This window comes from Cebus imitator, unplaced genomic scaffold, assembly GCF_001604975.1.
Source record: "Cebus imitator isolate Cc_AM_T3 unplaced genomic scaffold, Cebus_imitator-1.0 Scaffold80, whole genome shotgun sequence".
NCBI lineage: Eukaryota > Metazoa > Chordata > Mammalia > Primates > Cebidae > Cebus > Cebus imitator.
In genome coordinates this window covers 4,732,579-4,752,059 of record NW_016107395.1, presented here as the reverse complement: position 1 = coordinate 4,752,059, position 19,481 = coordinate 4,732,579, and the positions used below count along the sequence as shown (strand labels likewise).

At 33.6% G+C, this 19,481-nt stretch overlaps 1 protein-coding gene across 1 annotated transcript in view; it reads left to right on the top strand.

Moving 5' to 3' along the window:
- Nucleotides 1-19,481, top strand: part of HCN1 (hyperpolarization activated cyclic nucleotide gated potassium channel 1) — a 387,958-nt gene that overhangs the window by 264,194 nt on the left and 104,283 nt on the right. Inside the window, exon 4 of the mRNA XM_017533188.2 lies at nucleotides 11,699-11,917. Coding sequence (XP_017388677.1) covers nucleotides 11,699-11,917 — 219 coding nt within the window. The remainder of the gene's footprint in view (nucleotides 1-11,698; nucleotides 11,918-19,481) is intronic.

The window sequence follows — 19,481 nt, the reverse complement described above, 5'->3', positions numbered from 1 at the left end:
AAATGTATCCCCTCATTTACACAAGTATTTCAGTTAGAAAACAGAAAGCTTATTATTTATTAGCCCTTTTATATAGGGCCTGTTACTATATCAGCCTTTTATATAGTCTCCTATTTAAGTATCATAAAAAGTACAAATTCTTTCCACATTGCACCATCTATCACATAAATTGACATATATGCAAATTATATAGAAATAAAATCTAATACCTTACTCTCATATATGGTAAGAGAATTGCATCTACTGAAAATGCATATTTAATAAATGTTACTATCTGATAACTGACAGTAAACACCCAAAGACTACACACAGGATGAAAGACATTCTTAACTCTTCTGCTTCTTTAATGTATTAGGCAGCTACTTTGTATATAAAGAGCAGAAGCTTGAGCCCAGCACAAAAATATATATGTATATCATTCTTTGTTTTAATTTTAATAATTTCACTGTTTTAGTAGTTTTTAACATTCCATTGTGCTCAAACATCAAAATAGCAGCATTAAACAATTCAAGAATGCCATCAAAAGAGATGATCTACTAATCTGAGAATCATCATTCTAAAACCACTTGGTGAAAGCTCATAAAATTAATTTAAACATGCACATTAAATAATAGTACTTAGCAAATATGATGTCATTACTGTCATTAGAAAGATGAAGAAACACTCTGAGAAGCAAGTCCTTAGGCAGTATTATCATTATGAAAATATCATAGATGGTACGTACACAAACCTAGATGGTATAGCCTATTACACACCAAAGCTATTTGGTAGGGTCTGTTGCTCCTAGGCAGCAAACCTCTACAGTATGTTAACTTTACTGAATACTGTAGGCAATGATAACACAATAAGTATTGATGTATCTAAACATAGAAAAGATATAGTAAAAATACAGTATAAAAAATAAAAGATGGCACAACAGTGTGAAAGATAAAAGATGGTACATGATGAACAGAGCTTGCATGACTGGAAGCTGCTCTAGGTGAGTCAGGGAGTGGTGAGTCAATGTGAAGCCCTAGGCCATTACTGTACACTGCTGTAGACTTTATAAACACTGTTTTTGGGCTACACTAAATTTATTTTTAAGATTTTCTTTAATAATAACCTATTTTACCCTAACACTTATTTTACTTTATAACATTTTTATTTTTATAATTGTTTGACTTTTTTGTAATAACACTTAGCTTAAGACACAAGCACATTGTACAACTGTATAAAAATATTTTCTTCCTTTATACTTACATTCTATAAGATTTTTTCTATTTGATTTTTTCTTTACTTTTAAATTTTTTGTTAAAAACTAAGACACAAGCACACACATACACCTAGGCTTATACAAGATCAGGATCATCAATATCACTGTCTTCTACCACCACACCTTGTCCCACTGGAATGTCTTCAGGAGCAGTAGCATGCAAAACATTGTTAACCACATTGCCACAGACAGATGAGTTACACGTTGTGCTACAACATTATAATAGCTACAGGGTCACTAGGAGATAGGACTTTTTCAGTTCCATTATGATCTTATAGGACCATGATGAATATGCTGTCCATCGTTAACTGAACCATCATTATGTAGTGCATGATTGTACTTATTTTCCTTTGTCCAGGTGTTGAGTGAAAGCACACAGCATCGATTAGTGTTTTAGATTGAATCCGTCACCCTACGCCACCCACGTCTTTCGTAATCTGGAGCACTGAGCCTCAGTCAAGGATTTTCTTCCAGAGGACTGCTCCTAGCACATAACTGTCTAGATTGCTTGATCCCAGGCTTTGGGGTTAGGTGGAAAGAAGAATTTATTAAAAGTTTTGACTAATAGGAAAATATAAAAGTGAACTACAATTTTAAAGTCCAACTGTCTTCACTGACCTAACACTCTCCAGGAAATTTTACCTCAGTGTTTTTCTCTAATGAAAACCTTAGATAATTTCTCTCTAGATGTCCTTAAGGTATAATAGAGGCTGTCTTTTGGTGATTGAGAAGAAACAGTTTAAAGAATTTCTATGTTATGGTTATGTTCTTAAAATGCCTGAAAATTCCATGTTATAATTGTCATGACTTTTACTCATATAAATGATTATAAAATAAATGACTATGGTCTTTGGAATGAAGAGAGTTTATACTGTGGTTCAGACAGATCTGTGATTGAATTCCAGATTTGGCACCTACAAGTATGTGAACTTAAGTTATTTAATTTTCCAACATTTGCATTTCCTATCCATAATAAGAGTATCAGGTTAGGTTTCAAGGCAGTTAAGAGCAGTGGGATGATATTATAATAGTACCTTGCAATAAATAATTGTTCAGTGTATGCTAATTTCTTCTATGGTGCCTTTATATTAATGCATATATGCATATATACACATAAAATATATTTACTAATATTTGTATATAAACATATGTAAAATATATTTGCTTATATTTATCTATATAAACAAAGAGATGCCCCATGGAAATACTTGATTTGCTTGAAAAGTTCTTTGTAATAGAAACATCACACTTAAAATATTTAAATAATGTTGACTTTGGGGCTTGTTTTAAAAAAAGTACTAATGAATTCTTAGTATAAAAAATTGGATTAATGAACAAGTCAAATTTAAAATAATGTATTGATTTATCTAATTTTTATTTTAAATAATATACCAACATCAAAGAAAATAGGAGAAAAAATCCATGATATCAAGCATCACTAAATTTTAATTTATAACTCTACTTAATGCAAATTTTGTATTTTTTCATCATTATTGAAGCAAGAAAACATACACTGAGGACTTGAGTGATTAATTGACTAGGGAACAAGTTGAGAACAAGCCCTCAAAATAACCAGACATCACTCTTCATGGCAACAGCAATTTAGTTATGCAATATTCTATATTTTACTGTTAAAAACTATTTGAAGCCTCTTATAAAGCAAAGGGTTGTTATCAGAAGTACAAATGTTTTTATGCAGATCATAACACTAAATATAAGAAAAATTAGCCAGGCAAGGTTGATCACACCTATAATCCCAGCACCTTGGGAGGCAGAACCACAAAGATTTCTTTAAGACAGTTTCGGCAACCTTATCTCTCCAAAAATGTTAAACATTATCTGGACATGGTGATGCACATGTATAGTCCTACCTACTTGGGAGGTTAAGGCAGGAGAGTCACTTGAGCCTAGAAATTCCAGCTGCAAAGAGCTATAATTGTGCCACTGTACTCCACCCTAGGGAAGGGAGCAAGACCCTGTCTCTAATTAATTAATTAATTAATTAAGTCAAAAGTTATTCCCAAATTTTGATTGCCAGGGGTTGGCATCCTTAACATCTGCTTTGTTCAAAGACCAACTGTATACAGACAGTAAAATTATGGTATATTCAAATGAATGCACTCTTTTTTGAAACTGATGACCTGTTATACTTCTTATGACTGCAGATGAATTATGCTACCCAATATTATTTCCAAAAGAACTTTTAAATGTAACATTCTATCTGATTGGTATTTCTATGATTGATTTTTAAAAAATGGTATGTTTATCCAATGACTGCAGGAGAAAATTAGACACACTTACCAACATTTTGTAGCCTAGCTCTGAAGAATTCATACTCTACTGGTTGCTTTCTAGTTTCACCTCTTTGTTATCCAATTGATTCATCAATACTTTAGCAGTCGGTTTGTCCACTTCAGAGTCTCTGAGTGCCATATTTCAGATTTTCCTAATATTTTACCTACTTAACATGTTTATGCTTGTATTTGCTTGCAAATAATAAAGAAAAATTAATTCTGATGTTCAATAATGGAAAGTTTTGGCCCCCTAAATTAACTAAATTACAGTTTATGTGAAAGCTGATGGACTGGATAGCTTTTTTTCCCATGGCAGGCTACTGAGTGGCTAAGTTTGAATTGAATGTATGCCAGGAGGTATAGGACACTGGAGAATAAAGATTCCTTTTTCTTTCTTTCTTTCTTTTTTTTTTTTTTCAAATAGCCCTTCACCCTGACTCCCTGGATTTAGTAACGATATGGACAGGATGTCAAAACAAATGCCTAGAAAGTATTTTCATTCAAAACTATAGAAAGCTCCAAATGCATTATTACTAAGTGAAAGTTCTCAGGTGAATAAGCAAAGGTAATTACTATGTTCCCATTAATTTGACTCAATATCTTTTCCTCAAAAAAAAAAATTTTTTTCAATGATGCCTCAGTGAAGTGATTAACTAAATAAACACTTTGAATAACAAAAATATAATCTAAAATGAACAAATTGTTGGTACATTGTTACCTAAAATGAAAACAAGATAAACCTCAATTGAAACAGTTCACTTGTATCTTATTTGCTTATTGTCTATAGGATTCAGATTCTATGAAACTGAGTATATTTGGACTGTATGGTAAGGCACTTTGAGTATTCAGTCTCTCGTTCATATATAATACCATAGTATTGATGTAGACTAAAATATAACAGAGCCATCTTTACAAGATGAAAAAGGAATAGCCACATAATACAAGAAGTAAGGCAGAATGGGATTACAAGCATTCCTAGATTTTCGCAAAACTTTCTCAGATGATAGCCTAAATCTCCCATTCAAGCCCTTATTCAATGGTAGTAGATTAAAATAAGGCAAAGAGGATGCCCAAAGCGGGGGGTGGGGGGGGGGAACCTGTGATGATTGTAGGTTTATGAAAACAAGAGCGGTATAATGTAATAATTAATACTGTGGTCCCTAGAAGGAGACGGCCTGGATTGAAAACACTGAATCTTCCACTAAAAACTTTTAACTTTGGGCAAGTCACTTATGTTCTCTCCTTCAGTATCATTATTTGTCAAATGATGGTAAGAATAGTACTCATGATTAAGCTAGTTTAACATAACAATTGGTGCTTCAAACAGTTTAGAACCGTGTATCTTATTTATCATCATACTGCTTATAAGGATAACATTTTGTGTGTGTTTTATCACAGTCAATCTAATTTTTTTCCTTGAGCTCTGATATGGTTTGGCTGTGTCCCCACCCAAGTCACATCTTGAATTGTAGTTCCTGTAATCCCCACATGTCATTGGAGGAACCCAGTGAAAGGTGATTGAATCACGGTGGGAGAGTTACCACCAGGCTGCTGTTCTCATGGTAGTGAGTGAGTTTTCACTAGATTTGATGATTTTATAAGGGCCCTTTTCCCCTTTTGCTTGACATTTCTCTTTCCTGCCAACATGTGAAGAAGGATGTGTTTGCTTCTCCTTCTGCTATGATTGTAAGCTTTCTGAGGCATCCCCCACCATGTTGGACTGAGTCCATTAAACCACTTTCATTTATAAATTACCCAGTCTCAGGTATGTCTTTATTAGCAGCCTGAGAATGGACTAATTAATACAAGCCCTTTGTTCCTGGGATTTTAATGTATGTAGGTATGGTGGGGGAGGGGTTAGGATATCATTCCTCTATGTACTTGGAATTCTTTTAACACCAGCCTCAGAATCACATCTGCCACCTAAATGCTTAGATTCTTTTGTTATGGTTTGCTTGGCCCTTGCAAACACAATGTGTGTAGACAAAATTCAGTGTCTAAAGAAAGCAGTATTGGCCTTGTAGAGTACCAGTGAAGATCCGTATGCCTAGTCACTCACTCTTGTAAAGAATAGCCCAAGGACCAGGCGCAGTGGCTTATGCCTGTAGTCCCAGCTACTCAGAAGGCTGATAAGGGATTGCTTGAGTTCAGGAATTTGAGGTTACAGTGAGCTATGGTTACGCCACTGCACTCCAGGTTGCATAAAAGAGTGAGACTGTGTCGCTATTAAAAGAGAAAGTGAGAAAAAGAAAGGGAAGGAAGGAAGGAAGGAAGGAAGGAAGGAAGGAAGGAAGGAAGGAAGGATAAAGAAAGAGAGAGAAAGAAAATGAAAGAAAGGGAAAGAGAGGGAGGGAGAGGGGGAGGGAGGGAAGGAAGGAAGAAGGAAGGAAGAAGGAAGGAAGGAAAGAAGGAAGGACGGAAGGAAGGAAGGAAGGAAGGAAGGAAGGGAGGGAGGAAGGGCAGGCAGAGGCAGGCTGGCTATGTTTCATTAAACTTTCTGAATTTATCATGAATCCCTAAGTTATTTCATAAAAGTCTAATATTCTACATTCTGTAGATACCATCTTCTAAAAATTATTTATTGTTGTTGCTTTATACTTTAAGTTCTCTTAAATAATATAAAATTATTTCACTTATCTTAAACTTGTAATACCATTTATACTGACTTCTGTATTTGGTCCTTATTATAACCTTCCTCTACCTGAGGATTTTTCATCCTCACCAAAGCTGATATTTTGGACCATCCAATTCTTTGTTGTGAGGCAGGAGGGAGTCTCTCCTGTAAACTGCAGGATTTTTAACAGCATCACTGGCCTCCACCCTTTAGATATTAATAGCACCTCTGGCAGTTGTGAAAACTAAAATGTCTCCAGATATTTTATGTTGCCACATGTCTCCTAAGTGGTAAAGTCATCCTTAGTTAAGAACCAGTACTCTACAATTCTACCTGATCAATCTTCCTAAAGTACAGTTCAGATCATATCATTCTCTGCTCAAAATTTTTCAATGGCTTCCCATTTTGTACTGAAAATGTTTTAAGGACTCAGGCTCTGGTCACTACTGTGTTTCCTGGTGTGTTCCCTAGTCTCTCCTATTTCTGGAATGTTCCTCATTCTCTCCTATTTCTTCTCTATAATTTAGACTGACTAAAATTACACACACACACACACACACACGCACACACACACACTGTGGGGTGTGGGGTTTGGTAACTTTTCTCAGCCTCCAAATACTTCTATTCCATATCAAGTATCATGTATTTAGATTTTTACCTGCATGACCCATGATCTTACTCAAATTCCCTCACATAGTAATTCAGTTTAAACTCATGTTGGAATTAAGATGGACCCATCTTTTACATGCATATTAAAATAATTATAAATTAATTTACATATTAAGATAAATTATAAAGTTACTATAATTAAAACCATATAGAACCAGTATAAAAATAGCTAAACAGAGCAGTGAAACAAAATATTGAGCCCAGAAACAAACACCATTTTTATGAGACAATATAAGAGGTATTTTTTTCTATATATAGACCTGGTGATTTATTAAAAATTATATACTGGTACAAAAGACAATCCATTTAGAATAAAGAAAATGTACAAAAAAAAAATAATTTGTAAAAACATTCAGGGCATAGAAATAATCTCATTTAGAGATAACTTTTTAATCAATATGAGAAATCCAGCAGCTGTCAAGGAAATTACAGATTTAATTTTCCTACATAAACTAATTGAAGTATTTGTGTGAGAAATTATATGATTAGAAGGTCAATAGGAAAATGATAAATCAAGAATAAATATCTCACATATCAGTTAAAGGGGTGATATCTAGTCTTCGAGGAGGCATTGCAAATTAATATGAAAAAAATAAAAATTTCATTAGAGATGAGGAAGTCAAGTTGGTAAATAAATACATGAACGCCTTCTCAAATTCCCCAGCTAGGGAAATGCTAATAAAAGTAACAACGGATTATTATTTCTCACTATATAAGGTGATACAGTATATTTTTAGACATCGTTTTGGAAAAGGTTCTGCCTTTTGAATCAGTCTGGCAATGTATTTTAAAATCTAACTGAAAATCTTACTCTTTGAATCAACAATCACATTCTTGGGTGTCATATTGATAGAAATAAAGGATATATGGATAAAGTTATTTATTACAGAATAGTTTGTAGTGGCAAAAGCTGGAGAACAATGGAAAAATGAGTGAATTAACTATGACATGATCAACAGACTATTACTTAGTTCTGTGAACAACAGATTATTTGAAGGCATTTTCTATGTGATAAAAACATTAAGAACATATATAATATGATTCATTTTTGTGGGGAAAAAGAAACCAGAATCATGGATGTGTGTATGTGTGTATGTGTGTGATTATATGAGCATGGAGAAAGGTACAGAATGATCCATACCTACTTTTTGGGGATATGTGGAGAGAGAGGAATGGAAACATGAGAAAATGGAAAACAGAAAATTTACCCATGATTATTAAAAATAAGAAAGCATTTTAAATATATATTTAAGTCTTTTAAGAGCATGTATGTGCAGGTGTATGTTTTATGTCCCTAGTGAGATAAATGAAAATAGCCATAGCTGCATTATTTTCAGAAACTCAATTAAACTTTCTTTTCCAGCTCCATACTCTGCCTCCTTTCAAAAACAAAGGAATAAACAATATCTATAGAATTAAACTGTAGTCTCCACTTGACACCCATTGAACTTTTTATTATGTTCATTTTATCTAAATGCATTAAGAAGATGCTTTAACAACATACCTTTTCTGTGTCCTTATGTGGAGGAATGAAATCTTGAATTAGAGTTTACATTTTAGTAAATGTGAATATACCATTTCTTGTTCATGGACCATCTAGAATTTTGAAAATCTTAGATGTATTTCTGAGACTTACACATTTTCACTTATAAAATAAAGTATAAATTTGTTCATTCTCCAAAATAAGAGTTTTTGCATGAGTTTATTACACTACATACATATTAAAATATGACGTGAGTAATTTTCTAGTGTTAAAATTAAATTTTATTTTTTACTTGTATACAAATATACATAGAGAGGATAATTTAATATGAGCAGAACTTTATTTTATAATTAATTAACAGTGAATTTCACTTTAAGAACCTTAATCCTTTCAGCTAAATGGGGCTAGTTACTTTCTTTGTTTTTCAGCAGCTATGTGCCATTCTGAGGCTTGTAAGACTGGGCTTTTAAATCTTATATTCTATTTTTTAAATCTACAAATTAGATTTTGAAAAGACCCATTAACAACCAGCGAAACTATCCACATCTATTCAGAATAAAATAGCTTGAAAAGTTTATGATAATTAAAAGTTGATTTGACAAAAGTTTATGATAATTAAGAGTTAATTTGACAAATGCAAGTATGGCTTCAATAATATGTGACTTTGAAGTTGCACAGGGCCCCTCATTGTCAAAATAACCCTGTACTTGGTTTAATGTTCTGCTCCTGCCATCTTGAAACTCTTAATAATTTTATCTTTGAACTTATGTTTTGTAAGTGAAGTCCGCTAGGACAACAAGGTGTGAACATGAGCAGCAGAGCTGCACGGTGGCAGCAGCACACACACAGATTCAGGCCTGTAGGCACAGCAAGCATGCAATTGGCCTAGCAGCAAGGCAACATATGTATGACTCAGCAGTCTAGATGCTATGTGTCCCGGATGTGGCCAAACTAGGACTGGGCCCAGATTAGCAGTGACTATCTGTCATAGCAAGAGACTAAGCAGCAACAAAGGCAGTCATGGGAGATGAAAGTGGCTACTCAGGCAGGCAGGGAAAACACCCACGGTGAGTAGACAGCTTGCTCATCAGTCCCAAGGGACCATCCCTGTAGTATCTACACAAATATTATATCTCCCACCTGAATTCCAATACAATACCCATGGCACTCGGGCAGTAAACTTTGTAAATAAATTATTATAAAATCAATGTTACACATGGGCATTGCAGTAAGAACTTTAGAAAGTCATTAGAATTCTTCAGCATTTACAATGTCCAGTTTTGAAACCTGCTGCAAAATTGCATAGCAAATGTCCACAAGCTTAGACATATACATTAAATTTAAGGCTCACATTTGATGGAAAAATAACAGGATTTTTATATGAAGTTTTAATATAATCAGTTATTCACAAGGAAGACAATTTTTAAATTAAACTTTCTTTGTAACTAAAATATATAGCAATACAATATATAAACAGGCATTTTGAATTACATGCAAATCAGGAAAATACTTTTGGTTTTTGCACAACCTTGACAAGTTACAGGAAATGTCAGAAGTAACACTAAAACATTATTGCGTACATTTACATTTAACATTCAATTCAATAAAAGGCAGTATAAGTAACCCTTGTGATGGAATTGTTCTGTATCTTGACTGTGGTAATAAATACATGAACCTACATATGAGACAAAATTGCATAGACGTGAATACGCACACACAGGCATGCAAATGAGTACACGTAAATTAGTGAAATAAAAATGCGTTGAGTAGATAATATCAATGTCAATTTCCCGGCTATGAAACTATACTATAGTTTGCACTATGTTACCTCTGGGGAAGTTGAGTGAGTGTAGTACATGGGATCTCTCTATTATTTCTTATAACTTACATGTAAATCTACAATTACCTAAAAGTTAAAATTTTAATTAAAAAATTAAATTCAGATGTAAAAACTGAATTCCATGTGAAATCGGTATAAAACTGATTGGTATGATGAGTTCAATATTTATTGAAAATTTTCCTATGAAAATCATCAGCTCCAAGTGTACTCAAATATATATTTTAAAATACATTATCAGATGTTGACCCTAATATCACAGCCTATAAAATACTCCTAATAGTTTTAATAACATTTGAATTAATAGAAAGATATTGCTCAAAATTAAGTATTAAAAATTATTTGTAATCTTGCAATAGCCAAGAGAAATTGATGTCATTTTCAACTAAATCATTGAAAATAAAGTTGATAATTGTATAAATGTTGATAATTTAAGAAATGAATTTTCAGAAAAATAAACCAGAAAAATTTTATGATCAATCAAATATCACATTAATACAGTATTATTATTGTATTACATATAATGATAACAACTCATTTATCACTTTTATCACATTGTTTTATAAATAATAAAATAGTCTTAAAGGAAAAATCCATATATTTTATTATATTTAACAACATTTTTTTCTGCATTACAACCAGAGGCCCCTCATTTTCATTTTTCTATGGTTCTCATAAATTGTGTAATACCTGAATTAGGAAGTTCAATGAAAATTTATCTAAAAAAAATTTAATTTTAACAAAAGTTAGATAAAATACATTGGACAGCATTTTTTTAAAAATGAGCTTGCAATTGTTTTGAAATGACATCAGAAGTTACAACTAATAAGTAATCTCAGAAGTCAGCACTTCCTAATTCTTTTCCCCAGGACATAAGCCAAGATATTCTTTTGCCTATTTCATTTTATTATTTTATAAAAAGCCAATAAGACTCAACAGTCTTCAATCCTGACACAAAGCAAAACATACGTCACTTTGAGAGAGGGCTTCAAGGAAGTCTTTGTGTTTATCAGACCTTTATTTCCAATATATGTTTGTTTAAACTTTTCATTTAAGAAAAATTATAGTGTTAAGGACTATACAACTATATCAATATGAATTTTTAAAATCTGAACTTCATGGTTTTGATGAAAATGTCTATACTTTGGCCTGTATTTGTCACACTGTCTGCTTCATTTCAAAGCTTGTAAGTATATTATTAATACTATTTGACCACATTTCCTTGAAACCTTAAAGCATTCATTCTTGGCATCATTACATGAAATACTATTGTCCCAAAAGAAATTTTGGTTTTAAAAATAGCAAACTTAAAGCTGACAAAGAGCACATATAATCAACAGCAGACTGTTTTCACTTCATCATAGTAGGAAAGAGTTTTAAAACATCATCATTTAATTCACAGTTACTGAGAAGTACATTTGTAAATGCTCCATTATAAGGATTTTTCTAGTATTCAGTATTTTATAATACTTCTGTGTACAGGTCCTACTCACTTTTCATTCTGCGATCCTAATGGCTCAGTCAATTTTCTTTTTCTCTCATGTTCCAGAATGATTCTTGGGGAAAGCAGTATTCATATGCACTCTTCAAAGCTATGAGTCACATGCTGTGCATTGGGTATGGAGCCCAAGCCCCAGTCAGCATGTCTGACCTCTGGATTACCATGCTGAGCATGATCGTCGGGGCCACCTGCTATGCCATGTTTGTTGGCCATGCCACCGCTTTAATCCAGTCTCTGGATTCTTCAAGGCGGCAATATCAAGAGAAGGTAATTTATTTTATTTATCTCTAATGTCTTTAACCAGCTCTAATGTCTTTGACCAGCTAACCTGAACCAGTAAATTGAATTGTGTTCAAGATAACTCAACTGTCTCCTCTATCAAAATATGAGAGAAAATATTTAAAGTAAAAAGACTCAGTCTTCCTTGACATTTTGAGAGTTCTTCAAGATAGTTCTCATAGCTTTTGTTTCTCATTTCCTTTTTGAATCATGAATTTTTTTAAATGTGACTTTGTATCTACATAAAAAATACTTACAGGTTTCAAAATGTCTAAAGCTGATAGAAGATGTTATCATGACTCATTCTCTATCATATTTCAATAGTTAAAATAAACCCTTCTCTCCTACGTGTTAGAAAAATGTTAGCTGATTAAGTGGAGACAGGCAGCTATTGTACATTTCCCTCTGTACCGCTCCTCATGCTATAATCATAATTTATATTACAATCCATATGCTTAGCTGAGCGCATATTACTCATATATCTAGATAAGTCGCCATACTCTCTAGTCTTAAAACTGCATATTAACAGCTGCTATGATGTATTCTTATACTCAAAGTGCCAATTAAAATGATTGCTGCTCTAAACTTCTCTCAAAAGAGAGAGAAAAAGTAAGTATAGGCAATGATTTATTCGTTGGATTTTTTTTCCCACAGGAAGAATTTCTTTGGCTAGGGCTACACGTAGGGTATTTGGACACTACTACTATTCTTGACCAAACATCAGTAGCCTTCTGACAGATAAATAAGAATATTTTAAACTAATGGAACAATGTGTCATGTGGGGGCTCTGTTGATCCTGACACAGTCATGCCTTGCCAAAAAGCATTTCTGAAAGTAATGGTTAAAATGGTTCTAGAGTATTTCTCTTGGTGAGTGATAACAGCTTAGCCTCAGAATTATTTTCAAAACAGCCAAAGAATTTTTCAGTTACTGCTTTATTTACAGAATTTTTCAACACTGTAATCATACAATACAAGAAAAGGAACACAGATATTTCCCTTGAATATAATTATACTGCCACAGCTATTACAGTGAGCAGTATATTCATTACTGAAGTAATGAAAAGATAAACCATAAAAATTGCTTTGAGGTTCATTTTCAAATAGTCTCCAAATGAATTAGAGTGAAGAAAGAACATAGTAAGGAAGAAGAGACTTTACACAATGGTGAATTTAACTGAGAATTATATACTTAAAGGTATTTGGGCTAATTTTATGGAGATTTAAGGTAAGACAACATCATGTTATATCTGATGTTTCTCTTACACTGTTGCTTTTCTTTTATTTTGTGTTGCTTTTAATAAAAATTCCCTTTTCACACCTTACATACTTTTACTTCTTTCAGTATTTACATACTGTGCCCTTTTCTTTGGAAGGCTGTGGGAATTTTCCCTGATCACGCCATCCTATAGTCATTTGTTTACTGTATTTTCTCTCTCTGTCCAGAGAGATATAAGCACTAATATGGAAAGATCCATGTCTCTGCTGTTGTGTATTTTAGCCCCACACATAGAAACCTTAGTACTATGGTCCTGAGGATACAACGTTACTCAGGTAAGACAGTGAGGATGAAGGATGTTTACAGGTGTTAAGCGTTTATCCTAAGATATAAATAGGTATAGAAATTCATAATTTAACATTTCCTGAATGCTGTCACTCAAGTATGCATGAGATAATATTTAAGAAACTTTTATTATGTTGTTTATTTACGTGTATACAAACATATTGCCTCAGGTTTTTCAGTAAGTGCTTGCTTGTTTGTTTGATTATATTTATTTACTTATTTTTATTTTGCTTGAACACAAGTCACTTTTTAGAAATGAAATATCCAATCTTCTTTCTCTTCTAGATTCTGATATTTATTTCCCTGGGAGTAAGAGATATATTATCAAAGTGCCTCTCATCATATTTGAAGCCATTTCTTAGTCTTGGGCTAATCATGTGTGTGTTCTGCTTCAGGAGATGATGGAGCCTTCTGTCTCAGAAAGACAGATGGGAGAGTTTGTCATTGTTGCCATGTAATTTTAAGTCTTCACTTTTTTTATGCTGCATGACTAGAATAATGGCTGAGCAAAGAGGGACAGTTTGGAGTAATGCCCATGGTCATTTATAAATAATATTATTATTTAGTTAAAAAAGAAAAAAGTTATGTCCTGTTTTACAGCCCCTGTTCATTATATCAAGAAGCTTAGTTGAGCTGCTAATTTGGTTTGCTGATTTTGTAGCATTCAGTAGCATTTGCTTTCAGAAGAGCAGAGGGACTTTGAAGTTATAATGATCTTGACCTTGAAAAATCATATCGACTGGGTACTTAAATAAAAAATGTTTTGATGCCCTAATGCACATTAGGATTATTCTTAAGGGGAAGAGCTAGCTCTGAAATTCAAGTGCTTTCAATGAAATGTTTCACTTGGTTTCCTTCATAATTCTTAAATGTTTTCCTCTTTCCTTTACAAATAAGAATGCCATGGGTACAACTCCCACATAGTACCTTAGTCAAAAAAATTTTATTAGGCTACAGCATATACTTTGCTTCCAGAGAACTGAATTTTATATATTGTGATATGTTAAATTGTAGTACAGCCAAACATTCTCAGGCAAGGGACAGGGAGCCTCTGTGAGATTCCCCTGAAGGAATATACCAGTGTGACAACCTTGGAATAACTTAATGTAGCCATTGGAGCTCCTGACAGATCAGGCTCCTGGTACAACAATGTTGCTTTACATTTTCATCTGGCACAAATAATTTTTATATTAACTACGTATTGTTGTAAAATCTGGAATAAGCCTTTATAAGAGAGGGAGTTTGAGGCTGTTAATTTAACTAAATAGAAAAAATAGTAATTTGCCAATTGTAATTCACATATCCATGATTTTTCAAACTTTATATTTTGATGTAGCCCACTGTGGGATATGGCATCCTTTTTCCCTCAGTGATCATTTCTATGTCAGTACTCTAAGCTGTATGCTGGAATGTCCTACTTGTATATTCTAGGTATTCACAGTTTCAGGACTGTGCAAAGTGCTAAAGATTTGTCCTTACTAAACATTCATTTAATTCTTTGATGTTTACATTTATTATTATTTACAGCACATATGTTAACTTCTTATAACTCTAGAGTTGCTTTTTCCATTTAATTAATTGACTTATGCATTTAGTATTTTAGAACTTTTTGAATTCTCGAGTTTACTCCCTAAAGCTCTCTTTTAAGTATTCTTACTGTATTTGTATTCCTTCTGTGTCATAAGACATAAACAAACTGTGAAGCACTTTGACAGGGAAACCTGGTGACCAGGGATCCACTAATCTGATAAGAACCCACATTGACAAGAATCACCCTGCATGTAACTCGTGTTTAGTTAGCCACTTTACTAGAATGTACTGGAAATGGACCTTGAAGAAGCAGAGGTAATCAGCAGGCAGAAGTAGTCACCATGAGAGAAATACCTTAGAAAAATGCCCAAATTCTGAGAGAATTTCTGGCAGACAGGAACATTTGCAAGGGCCCTGAAATGGAGTTGTATGAGACATATTGAATAGTCTAATTTGAATGAAACAAAAGCTACCTTGCTGGGGAAAGTATGAAATAGCCTATATCATGGCCTAAAAATAGTTTGAATTCTGGAATGATGAGATTGTACATTATGAAAGGGATATCCTTTGAAAAACTTAGCAATGATATGTTGGAATTAAAACTGCTTTTTATAAAAATGAATCACAACAGTGCATGAGATATGGTGTATTCCTAACCTAGAATCTAAGACTCTGTGATCAAAATGGTTCCTGACTGAATCATTAATACAAACATATTAAGCAGGAATTTAAGTCCATTAAGTAGGTAGGGATAACTCTGGTAAACAAAACTTTAGGAAACAACATTTTTATAACAAGTAGGATCCAAATAGTATTCAGTGATAAGTTGTCGTGTTATCTGAGTTTCAAATAATCTACTTTTTCCCTCTGCTCCATGCATTCCTGTAGCATGCTTATCACGTGTCAGGTCTAGTAACAGATGCTGGGCATATAGCGAGCAAGTAGACATGGTACCTCCCCTCATCAAGCTTCTTATAATACGGTGGGTGAGTAAGGAGCACGTAACACCCAGTAAAAAGATTCATAGAAAGCACTACATTAATTTTTTAAAAAATTAATGCTATGAGTGGAAATGTAAAGACAAGGTAGATTGTAAGATTTTTCACTTGATTCATATGGAATACAATAGGGTGAAGGGAGGGGAGAGAAGACGAAATCATATTATACTTGAGAAGAGACCTAAAGAATGAGGAAGTAAGACACGAAAGTGAATTTCATGAGAAAAAGCTGAGGTATGAAGAAGCCTACCACAGTTCATGAACAGAAAGATAGAAAGTGTAACTATAGCAGAGAGAAAAGTGAAATGACTAGATAAGACTGGAGAGGTTGATGGGGATCAGATTAGGTGACACCTTGTAGGCCTGGTAGCCATGATGTCTTTTAGCCTAAATATCACAAGAATCTAGTAGCAATTTTAAATGAAGGAATGATGAGATTAGATTTGCCATTTTTTAAAAACGTCAATCAACAGTGTGTATAATAAACTAAAGGAAGGCAAAAATGGCCTGATGTTCTTTGGCATTACACAATTTTCCAGTGCAAAATTCCCAAACCTAGGTGAGATTTCCATTTTAACAGGTGGACATAATAAACAGGATGGGAATTTTTTTTTTTTTTTGTGAGACAGACTTTCACTCTTGTTACCCGGGCTGGAGTGCAATGGCGCAATCTCGGCTCACCGCAACCTCCGCCTCCTGGGTTCAGGCAATTCTCCTGCCTCAGCCTCCTGAGTAGCTGGGATTATAGGCACACGCCACCATGCCCAGCTAATTTTTTGTATTTTTAGTAGAGACGGGGTTTCACCATGTTGACCAGGATGGTCTCCATCTCCTGACCTCGTGATCCACCCGCCTCGGCCTCCCAAAGTGCTGGGATTACAGGCTTGAGCCACCACGCCTGGCCCAGGATGGGAATATTAAATAGGCATTTCATATTGAAAAATACTGCTTAAGGCAAATGCTAAACTTCTGTAAGACAGAGACTCAACAATTCAGTAACTTAAAGAACTATATGATTTCACAAATAAACTTTGTGAACTGGGAGGGGTAGGTGGGGTGGCACTGCTCCAATTGGCCATTTGTGAATATAGGTTCGTCCAAGTTGTTCCTCCACTATCACCTAGGACAATGTTTTCCAAATTCTAGTGTGCATCATAGTCACCTGAAAAGCTTGTTAAAACACTGATTTATGGACCACATTTCCTGAGTTTCTGGCTCATTAAATTTGCAGTGGGGCTTGAGAATTTGTGTTTCCAACAAGATCTCAGATGCGGCCGGGTGTGGTGGCTCACACCTGTAATCCAATCACTTTGGAGGCCAAGGAGGGTGGATCACCTGAGGTCAGGAGTTCAAGACCAGCCTGACCAACATGGTGAAACCCCATCTTAAAAAAAAACAAAAAAACTCAGATGCTGCTGCTGCTGCAGGTCCAGAGACCACCACTGCCCTAGGGTATTTGTTCTTGTCTGCGTGTTTGTCTCCTACCTCATGACAAGAAGAAGAGAACACAGAGAAACAGGCATATTACTTCTCATAGTTCATTGATGAGAACTTAATTATTGGTATATTGCTACTCAAGCAGGCTGAAAACTTTTTTTCTAGCTAAGCAGAACCTTGACCACCCAATAACTCTACCCATAAGGAGGAAGCAGAGACAAGATTTAGGTGGGAAACTAGTGGCCTCTGCCACAGATACAAGGACAAAGATGAAGAGGTAGGAAAATGCTTGGGATTTCTTAGTAAGTTTATACATTTTGAATGGGCAATGGAGTACTTGAAAAGCAATGGTAGATATAAGACCTAAAGCCATTTGTATATCGTTTGGTAAGCAATGGAGAACGACTAAGACTTTGAGTCACGGTAGCCCTCCCCTTATCCATGTTTTTAATTTTTGGTTACCTGAGGTAAATAATGGTCCAAAAATATCAAATTGAAAGTTGCAGGAATAAACATTCACATAGCTTGTATCACAGTATATTGTTATAATTTTTCTATTTTATTATTTGTTACTGTTAATCTCTTACTGTGCCTAATTTAGAACACAAACTTTATCATAGCAATGTATGCATAAGAAAAAAACATTATATATATATATATACACACACATGTACATGTATGTATATACGCATATATATATATATATATATATATATACACACATACATATATATAGATAGATAGGGTTTGGTGCTATCAGCAGTTTTAGGCATCCCCTAGGGGTCTTGGAACATATCCCCAACTAATAAGAAAGGACTACTCTGTAGGACCTGATGCTTTAAGAAGATAGATGACAGAGACTGTGGCAATATATAGAGTAAGAAGTAGCAAAAGGATAAAATATAGGGCAAAATTTCTATCTTGTCTTAAGCTGTCTGTTAGAAACACTGGAATGCATTATCTAGAATGCATTCTTATACACTGTCATATTTTCCAGGAGTAATGAAGTGCCCCTAAGTAAAATTAGTTAAATATATCCTCTTTATTAACAAAGATATCACTGTTATTAAAAAATCAGTATATAAAAAATTTATTTACCAATAATTTTTCCCCTGGATTTTCAATTGTAATCTGATCATTTATGGGGAAGCACTAACATGAATTTTTCTCTGCTATTCTTAAGAAAAAGAAATTTGTATAAAACAAAATTGTATTATTTGTATCATAAATAGTATGAACAATAATATGAGTAAGATATTATAGTTCACTTTACAAAGTCAAAATTTTTCTCTCTGAAAAATGTATGAAATAAGAACTTATGCATTTTAAACTAAATATATTGATACTCTGAACTTAAAATAGAAATTTAAAACTTTTGATATGTAAGACAACTATAAACCATTTTTGGGGCAAAGTATTTTCAACTTTTTTTCTGACTATACCAGTATTTTACTTAAAGGATATAAATATATATTCGGATTATCATATAAGTTATTATAGTTCATATTAATTTCTTAAGCTTTGCCAAGTGAAATTATCTTAGAATAGTATATTCATTTTAAAAGATTTCTTGCTGTCTTCTACTTACTGAAGTTATTATTAGAATTAATGAACTAAAATTTTAACGTTAACTTTAGCAATCTGGGAAAAGCCTCTATTTAAGTACTTAGATTGGCATATATAATAATGATCATAAATTTTAGCATTAGAGTTTTATTAAGTGATATTTAGAGAGGATTCAAGATTTCTATTAAATGATACAAATATACTCCAGTTTTTCCTCCAATGAGAACATAAAATACTGAATTTTATTTTAATACGTGACGATTTTTTAATTTTATTTCCAAGTGATGAGCTGATTAGAGCACTGAATAGTTTTTTAGTTATTTACAGAAATAACTTGCATATTCGGAGCTCAGATTGCTAGTAATAATGAGCCCCTGAACTAAGCTCCACCTCTGAACTTCGTAGAAAAGCAACACAGTAGAAGTAGATGCAGAGCTGCTAAAAGTAGATGCGCAGAA